Source organism: Echiichthys vipera, assembly GCF_963691815.1.
Source record: "Echiichthys vipera genome assembly, chromosome: 22".
Classification (NCBI taxonomy): domain Eukaryota; kingdom Metazoa; phylum Chordata; class Actinopteri; order Perciformes; family Trachinidae; genus Echiichthys; species Echiichthys vipera.
The window spans coordinates 5,273,439-5,282,884 of NC_139847.1; the positions used below are offsets into that span (position 1 = coordinate 5,273,439).

The following is a 9,446-nucleotide window of genomic DNA, read 5'->3' on the forward strand; positions in this document are numbered from 1 at the left end:
ATCTGGTATCAAATTCATTAGGGAAAGATAAAAATAAGGATGAAGTCACTGAGACTTGCTTGTACACGTCTTTACTCTCCTTGCATGGTTTGGAAAATGTCCTCTAAGAATGCAAAGCACATGGAAACGTGGATGCTCCATCTGGACTGATGCAAAGGTTTTGCAAAACAGAAAAAAGGTTTCTGGGCCAGGAGTAAAATCATTTATCCTTCTTTATTTCAAAAACAAAATACCATATAAACAATACTTTAAACATACTGGTCAAGGCATCGTTGTGATAACATTTTTGATCATTAACATTAAAGCTGCAATCAACACGTCAGTGTTGTGTAGTATTGAAATACAATGCTGTCCTTAGTCTGTACAGTCCATAGAACCACACAACCATAAACATTTCAGGTATTTCTTTGCACAAGTTTGACACTTGAAATGATGGTCCATGGTAGACAGAGCTAACCTGACTTCGCCAGATGGACTGATAGATATGCTTGTCTCAGCATATCCATCTGGGAACTCTTGTTTCTTTTGAGAAGGGGCAAGAATACTGGTTGCTGATTGGATAAACCTTCTGTCTATCACCAACACACGGGCCAAATCAACCAATCAGATCAATGAAAAGTATGACGTACTAACAGCGTTGAGGCAAAGCTCAGAAAGTAAACAACATGTGGGTAAAGGATATTTGTGTAACGTGAATTTACCGATAAAAGGCACAATTTCAGGTGCCCGGTCCATATTCCAACAGAAGGATCACAGAGAAGAAAGCATTAGCGAGCGGCTAACAGAATTAGGGCTACCGCTGTCTGAAAATGTCTAGATCAGGTCGGATTTGCATGCATTGCGTCACACTTAAAGTCGTCTCAAAGCCAACGCTGATTGGACGTTCGCTTGGCAAACGGCTCCAAATTTTCTCCGTTGCACGTTACCAGACTGATCTGAGAGTAAAATACAATGGAGCTCATAGATCAGGGTGGTCTCACGAGGCCAACACAGAGCGTTCGGAGCCGTAAATAGTATTCTGAAAGGGTGTTGGGTTAAGACTGAAAGACCATATAGCAGTCTCTCCTGCATCTTCTTGCTAAACTTTCATATAAGTTCTGAAAAGGTTAAAAATGCCTTGTATGGAGATCGTTACAACCGTTGAAAACTGTGGGTTTAAGATCAGTAGAAACCCTGGTACCAAGAAAACAAGACTAACTATTAAGACTTATTCTTGATTAACAGCTGTGATCACCAATGGTGCCGCGTTCTTCCCGTCATCAAAAACACCCGGGCTAAAGAAGGGGAAGATCCTCTCTGAGAACGAACACCCAGTGAAGGTGTAAATGTGAGACCGGGCCTCTGCGTCAAAGAACGACACCGTCCCCTCGTCGTAATCTGTAAACACCCCGAGAGTCTGCGGCTTCTCCTTGAGGGATAGCAACACCGAGGGCGAGTCCAAGGCGCGATATTCTACTCCGCTCCTCAGCCGCACCGTCCAGTAGCCATTCTCTGGCTTGGAGGTGATCATCCCCTTCCTGTTGACGGACTCCTTGACCACGCCGATGTCCCAGTAGGTCTTTGTCCCCACTGCGACCTGATTGACGATGCAAGAAAATATGACATACTGAACATGAAAAAACTAAAGTATGGGAAGATTTAAGAAAAACGAGATGCTGACCTGAAAGTAGAACCTCCCGGACAGGAAGCCTCTCTTGCCCAGAACGCAGATGACGGGGTCAAAGCGTTGGGGGTTGTCGGGCACGATGTGCAGCAGCTCGCCGCGGCCCGCCTGCTTTCCGTCAGCTGACAGGACGATGTTTGGATGGGCGGTGTCCGGGTCTAAAACCACATCAACTAAGGTGATGAGAGACAAGTTAATAGATTCAAGTGCTACCATGATGGGTTTTTTATTATTATTATTATGGCTTTGATTTATATAGCGCCTTTCTCTGTGTTCAAGGCGCTTTACAGAGTCCAGCCTCCATTCATTCACATAGACATACATGGTCGGACAATACGCAGTAGTCACAGCTGCCCTGGGGCAGACTGACGGAAGCGTGGCAGCCAATCAGCGCCTACGGCCCCTCCGACCACCTCCTCAAACATACAGCAGTCATACACATTCACACGAGGCAAGGTGGGTAAAGTGTCTTGCCCAAGGACACAACGACCATGACACAAGTAGAGCAGGGCTTGGATCGAACCGACTCGCTCTACCAACTGAGCCACAGTCGCCCCACAGTTAAGCTACCAAGCAAACCGACATGTCAAAATGCCTTTGAGCTGGACATTGAAACTTCATAATTATGCTGAGTCGAAGTCTCACCTGCATGTTTCTGCATCGTCTTCATCTCTGTCAGGAAAATACAAAGTTAAGAGTTAAGAAGTTTCAAATGAGACACTTGACAGTAATATTTGATGATTCGTTTTTTCGGTACCTTCCACCTTCAGACCGTCCAGTTCGTTCTTCAGGTGGTCGTCCAGTTTGGACAGCGCTGCCCTCACCGTCCCCACACAGAGTTCAGGGTGGACGCTGATCTCCGTCCACTCTCTCGTGAGTGGAGGAGACATAAGAGAGGGCGATCTCTACCAGAAGGACACACGACGAGGATGTGAATAATACCGTTTGACGAGTGCATTGACTTAGAAAGAGTTCATTTGACTGCTATGAGATTCTGACCTACTTCTGACGCCTGACCCAACAGCCCCGTAAGTTAAAACCCCACGTGTTCACCCCAGTTTAAGGTTGACCGTCACCTGTAAGACGTGCAGGTGGTCCTCCGTGCCCCTCAGCTCCTCCAGCTCAGCGTTTCTCCTCTGCAGTTCAGCGATTTCCTGCTGCAGCTCGTTGACGAGCCGCTCTGCTCTCCTCTCTGCCGCTCTCTGCTTCTCCTTGATCTCCACGTTGGCTTCAGCGTTTCTCTCTTCGATGGAGCGAATCAGAGACGTGAAGAGGCGGTCGCTCTCCTTCATGTCCTTCTCTGCACTCAACTGGACGCCGATACAAAATGAGAGAAATAAGAAAATATAGTTAGCTTTTTCTACCTTCAAACTTCTTATTTAACATAAAATTCATAGGTCCTATTTCGTGAGACATCATATGAGTTGTCGTGCATAAGTTTTCATACGAAACTGTTGATGAGAATATGTTGCTTGATCTTGAACTCCAACCTGAATTCAACGAGTCCAGGGGCCATATTCACAAAACTTTGGATCTCAGTTCTCCAAAGGAGCACTAAAAGTTCTTAGTTCAGAGTAATTTCTTCAAACCTCTTCCCAAAGTCTCTGAGACCAACTGTTACTAAGGAGAGGGAGCGACTCCTGAGATAAGACTAGAGGGCGGGGTCGACCTCGTTGCTATGGATGACATCATGTTCATACCTTCTACGCCCACAGTGATTGGCTGAGAGGGAATGAGTCTCTAAGAGTGAGTTTATGACAGAAACACGTCAATGGGGAAGTGAATGAACTGCAGCACCATGTTGGGTCTGGATAGGACATTTATCGTCTGGAGCCAAATCCTCCTGACCGACAGCTGAGAGACTCCAAGATCATCTGCGTTGAACAGTGGAGAGTTGTAGCAACTTTAATCTGCGGTGATATTGGTGTTTTTCATTGGTTGGTGATGTGACGGCGTCCCTGACGAACTCTACCACGTTCATAATGCCATCTCCTTCAAGGCGATACCTTCTTAAAAGCTCACTATCATTGAATCTCTCCAAAATGTCAACTGCAGCAGCCGTGTTAGCTCCTTCCTCATTTACTCTACCTTTTATAGATGTAGGAGCTACTTTTAGCTCTAAAATGCTTTGTAATTACACTCCTATCTTTAAAAGTTAGGAGTCCTAATATCAGCAAGTTTGGACCTACTCTGAGCCCTAACATGTTTTGGGATGCGGCCCCTGATGCTTGGTGACATCGAGAAACGTTTCTGTAGTGACTTGTTCTTAACATAAAACAGCTAAACTAACCTAAGCTACTGAGGGGCTGCTGTACTTGAACTTGTAATTAATGCGTCCGTCGTCTTCCGGGTCCAATGAATCCAACACGTCGTTTGCAATCCTCAACATTTATTTCTAGACTTGCACTCTTGATAGTACGCGCCCTTACCGAACTGTGCATACAAACAACACAACTCAAATATTTGCCACAATGCATAAACAAAGGCGACAATGACGAAGACAGTCAGAAAACAGTTTGCTCTTCCCATGAGCAACACAAATACACATCTCATCTCATCTTCAGCCTCTTATCTGGGGTCGGGTCGTGGGGGCAGCAGCTTTAGCAGGGGACCCCAAACTTCCCTTTCCCGGGCCACATTAACCAGCTCTAACTGGGGGATCCTGAGGCGTTCCCAGGCCAGTGTGGAGATCTAATCTCTCCACCTGGTCCTGGGTCTTCCCCGAGGCCTCCTCCCAGCTGGACGTGCCTGGAACACCTCCCTAGGGAGGCGCCCAGGGTTCATCCTTACTAGATGATCCTGAACCACCTCAACTGGCTCCTTTCAACGCAAAGGAGCAGCGGCTCTACTCCGAGTTCCTCACGGATGCTGAACTTCTCCCCCTCTCTCTAAGGGAGACTCGAGCCCCCCTCCTGAGGAAACACATTTCGGCCGCTTGCACCCACAACCTCGTTCTTTCGGTCATGACACAAATACACATGTAACCAAAAAATGGCTCTAACAGTTTCCTCTCTGACTCACGTTGCTGAGCTTCAGACAGCTTTGGATTTCCTCCACTTTCTTCAGCCGTTCCTGGATCATCTGCTGAAAATCTGCCTCAGTTTTCTGCATTTGGACCTAAACAGGCCGAACAGAAATTGCAATCATCAGTTGGCAGACAGACAGTTTGTCACCACAGACTCACACATCGTTCTGCACGGTGAAGCTCAAACATCCAACAGTTGGAACAAGAAGAAAAACATATTTTTGAGGGGAGGGGGACTTTAAATGTCAAGCGTCGTGCACCACCCAAGATGAAAACTCTTGTATCTCTCTTGGGAACATCAGTGTTCATTTTGACTCTCTGTGACGTTTTTAAAGTAACTTTAGTGATTGAAGCGCCCCCAAAAGAGCCTACAGAGACATTACATGATCTCTGATACACCGACCCCCAAAACTGATGTAACAGAGAAGAGATGATGTGGTGTTTGTTAACTTTTACGTCTACACTCGACTGTACGCAGTAATTATACACTAGAAACTATGCATTTATAGTCTTCTGAATGGCTGCTCATTGTAAAAACTGCTCAGACCTTGTTCAGTTTATTTGCCCCAAGCTGTTTTATGAACTAATACAGTTGTAAGTTGGACAATATGGCAGACTTTTACATCATTACCTGGAGAGAGGGAGCATATTAAATGTGTTAACTGCAAGGGCTCATTTCCTTTCAACATGGGGGGAGTGAGGGCACATATTAGGTAGAAAATGTTGATCTTCAGACACTTCATTTCCTGCGTTTGGGAGGATTTCGATGCACCAACATATGGTGGAAAGGTTTTTATTCATAAGCGAAAACACAGGTGACGATTTAAAATATACAAATCTAATATTATGACTCAAAGCTGTTGAGTCCACTATAACTTTATTCTTTATTTCTAACAGTAGCTTTGATACTCTGTAATTCTGTAATTTGGCTTTCTTCTCTAATTGGCAGCTGTTTCAGAGCAGCTTTTGTTGTGTTTATTTCACTGTAATTTAAAGTGGAGCCTCACTGAACATCACTGCTTCTTCTTCTTCTTCTTCTTCCTGTTTTACGGCAGATTGTAATCGTTGCTTTTGAGGTTGCATGTCGCCCACTACTGTACCAGAGGCATTGTTGCGTCAATGAGTCACCTTCTGGCAGTTCTTCAAAATAAATGTCCTCTGCTACTTTCATGTTTTTATTGAGGGGGACAAAAGCACATCTCATCTCATCTCATCTCATCTTCAGCCTCTTATCCGGGGTCGGGTCTCGGGGGCAGCAGCTTTAGCAGGGGACCCCAAACTTCCCTTTCCCGGGCCACATTAACCAGCTCTAACTGGGGGATCCTGAGGCGTTCCCAGGCCAGTGTGGAGATATAATCTCTCCACCTGGTCCTGGATCTTCCCCGAGGCCTCCTCCCAGCTGGACGTGCCTGGAACACCTCCCTAGGGAGGAGCCCAGGGGGCATCCTTACTAGATGCACCCCTGTTTACTGTAACTGCCATGACCATTGATATTATTATCAGGTACTTATTCTGGTCTTCAGAAACCCATATTGCATAAATCCTTATAATTCACAGTATACTGTATATACCTTCCTCTCTCCACTCTCGTCCTCTACTGTAACAGCGTGGTGATCTTTGTGCTCCGTCTCGGTGCAGAACTGGCACACGCACTTCTGCTCGTCCCTGCAGAACATCTCCAGCAGCCTCTCGTGCTTCTTACACATCCTGTCCTGCAGGTTCTTCACCGGCTCGATCAGCTTGTGGATCTTCAAGGTGGCGACCCTCCGGTGGGGCTCCAGGTGGGCCTCGCAGTACGAGGTCAGACACACCAGGCAGGACTTCAGGGCCTTCACCTGTTGGGAGGTGGCAGCGCAGACGTCACACGCCACCTCGCCTGGTTTGGCAGCGCACAGCGGGGAAGCGGAAGAACACACTATGATCTTTCTAAATGTGTCCGCCAGCTCTTTGAAGGCCGTGTTGATGCTTATTTCAGGACGGGGGGTGAATGATTTGTTGCAGGTGGGGCACTGGCAGACGTCGCTGCTGTCCCACACACTCTGGACGCAGGCCTGGCAGAAGTTGTGTCCGCAGGGAGTGGTGACCGGGTCGGTGAACACTTGCTGACAAATGGTGCACTGGAACTGCTTCTCTGGTAACATGTTACCTGAGGAGGCCATTGTCTACAGAACAGAAAACAAGACAAAACAGGAAGTTAGGTGATAATTAGAAAGCGGAAGTGAATGCAAAGATTTATATCCACACAAAAAAACACCAAAGAACACCAAGAACTGTACTTCCATCCAAAAACACAGGTGACTACCGTTTTATTGGTTTAACGCTGTAACTGTGTGAGTTTGCATATGCACGTCTTGAAATTCAGGACTCGTACACCCTGAACCGTCGGGTGTGCATTGTGTATTAGGCATTGTTTTCTCAGCTAAACACACACAGCAGACACACCCTCACTTCCCACGTAATTACACCAGTGCACCAACACCCTATTACAAATAAAAAAAAACAACCTTAAAAGGAACAGTAGGGTTAGATATAATGTTAATATCAGTGCTCGCCATTGAAATAAATCTTTTATGTAAACTTACAGGAGCCCTAAAGGGTCATACACACATATACAACGATAGTGTAGTCTATTAAATCACCGCAGGAGACATCATTCAGTGTAGCAATGTCAGAGGAGCAGGAGAATATCCATCACCATCACGTGTCTCTTCAGTCAAATAAATAAATGTAATTTTATTACGGATAATGTTCACACTAGTGTGCGTCATCTAAACAGACGTTTAGTAATGCTTCAGTTTTATCAGGGGTGTGAGTGAGCCTGAATTTCCTCATTAACTACATTGTTTTTTTGTTTTTTTAAACAAACTTTATGGTCAACAGCATAAATACCAGTAGAGGGAGGAGTTTTACAATGTGAACATAAATATACAGATTACAGTTTAAGTTCATAACAGTAAATAAACCAACTGAAATCATCTGTCAGTGTTGTCGATCGTGTTCTTCAAGATATGAGAGGCATGACGTGTCAGGAGTGATGGAAATCTGAGTCTATCACGTATGTATGTATGTATCATGTAATGTATGTGTGTATGACCCTTTAGGGCTTCCCTATAAACTTGCATGAATTGAAATTATTCATTCATTCATCTTCAACCGCTCGTCCCTGTCGGTGTCACGGGGGGCTGGAGCCGATCCCAGCTGACATCGGGCGTTAGGCGGGTTACACCCTGGACAGGACGCCAGTCTATCACAGGACACACTCAATTGAAATGAAATAACTTCTATTTTTAATTGTTCTGTACCTATTTAGCGATGTTTAAATCCTCATTTGGTGATCACCAACGAGGCGACGTATGCAGAGCTGGTGTATCTGAAAATCTACCGGCTAACAGAACAGAAAGGTTAACCTGAAACTGACAGGGCTCCACTGCCTTGCTTAAAGGTATTTAAACAAACAGGATACCTGCTGACTCACACACCTGCTGAGTTAGATGACAGTGCCACTATCAGCTGGATAGCTTAGCATAAATCCTGGACAAAGTGGGAAAGAAAAGGAACAAACTCCCTTCTATACCCCACTGATTAACATATTGTATCTTGTTTTGTTTAGAACAAAAAGATAAAACCATTAAAATTGAGCCTATTGAATCAAACAGTTCCAGTAAGAGCATACAAATACAAACAGGCAGGGTCTGGATTAAGGCCTTGTGGATTTCCGATGAATCAAATCTACCTGCAGCTCATGGTTCAATCCCACAATAAACCAGGAAAATACGATTTATGCAGTCATGTGAACTTGAATATTGGTCCCAAACTGCTGTTGCGGGTCATTTTTTATACAGAAGCAGCACAAAATAAAGAAAAGAGCAACTTTAAAACCAGATAAATCTCACTGGATGATAAGTAACTTTAACATATACTCTCTGTGAACACATATCTGCATATTGGTGCGATTATTACCCAACCGTTAACTAAAAGAGAGTTGTTTCCCCTTTTGAACGATCCATGTCTTAGCTCTTTGTTTACTTCCCTTTCATTCACCTGCTCCTCAAAACAGCGTTTATTCTGTAGCTCTTATGAAATATCTCTCATACTTACAGCTGCTTCTCAGAGCCGGGGCGGTCACACTGGTGTCCTCGGTGACGGCAGAGCAGGTGACTCCGCTGCTGTATGAATGAGTGTGAATACATTACAGGGTTAGCTGTGAAACAGGAAAATGTAACGTCAACACAGTTATTCATCAGCCCCTGAACCCTCCCTCTCCTGTGTGCTCAGCACTCTCTGCCCGCTTCACTGTAATCACCTGATTTCAAAAACAACAGCATTTACGGCAAAACCTACTTTTAGGTACTAAATCTGCGGTATTACGCTCACATGCTGTGGCTTGACATTTGTGTGCGTGTGTGTGCGTGTGTGTGTGTGTGTGTGTGTGTGTGTGTGTGTGTGTGTGTGTGTGTGTGTGTGTGTGTGAATGTGTGAGCATGGGAATACATAATGGCAGCTCTCACACAGGGAAGGAGTGTGTTTGCCTCGTGGGTGCGGTGTTTGAGTCCAATGGTTAACATTTTACATTCATGACACACCTGAAACACATAATGCTTGACCCGGGGAATGCTGCAGCTCTGCATTGCATTGCAACTGTGCCAAGGTTACGGTTACAATGACCTGTTTGGCTCCAGATAAGAACATTATAAATGTGTCAAAAACTTCTTCTAACTACGCCTGAACAACAGAGAGGAACACATGAGGTCACAGCCT

General features: G+C 45.2%; 1 protein-coding gene across 3 annotated transcripts; it reads right to left on the bottom strand.

Annotated features, from left to right (window-relative positions):
* Positions 1-223: 223 nt before the first annotated feature.
* LOC310964037 (E3 ubiquitin-protein ligase TRIM39-like) lies at positions 224-9,115 on the bottom strand. Of its 3 annotated transcripts, none has more exons than XM_083937018.1 (9): positions 9,030-9,115; positions 8,787-8,854; positions 6,260-6,850; positions 4,685-4,780; positions 2,740-2,973; positions 2,421-2,568; positions 2,309-2,335; positions 1,661-1,821; positions 224-1,576 (listed from the first exon to the last, which is right to left on the bottom strand). In XM_083937018.1, exons 3-9 carry the CDS (start codon positions 6,845-6,847, stop codon positions 1,208-1,210), a joined length of 1,623 nt encoding a protein of 540 aa, XP_083793144.1. In that variant the 5' UTR covers positions 6,848-6,850; positions 8,787-8,854; positions 9,030-9,115; the 3' UTR covers positions 224-1,207. The 3 variants fall into 3 exon arrangements, with proteins under 3 accessions (XP_083793144.1, XP_083793142.1, XP_083793143.1); XM_083937016.1 differs by having other exon boundaries at positions 1,661-1,836; XM_083937017.1 differs by lacking the exon at positions 9,030-9,115 and having other exon boundaries at positions 1,661-1,836; positions 8,787-8,917.
* Between the last annotated feature and the right edge of the window lie 331 nt (positions 9,116-9,446).

What these genes read in the sequence shown, in the direction of transcription:
- LOC310964037 (XM_083937016.1), bottom strand. Translation starts at nt 6,847, where the DNA reads ATGGCCTCCTCAGGTAACATGTTACCAGAGAAGCAGTTCCAGTGCACC. An exon ending in ACGAGAGTGGAGAGAGGAAG is followed by an intron (nt 4,781 to 6,259) that starts GTATATACAGTA and finishes CGGCCTGTTTAG; the next exon opens with GTCCAAATGCAGAAAACTGA. An exon ending in GACGATGCAGAAACATGCAG is followed by an intron (nt 1,837 to 2,308) that starts GTGAGACTTCGA and finishes TCATCACCTTAG; the next exon opens with TTGATGTGGTTTTAGACCCG.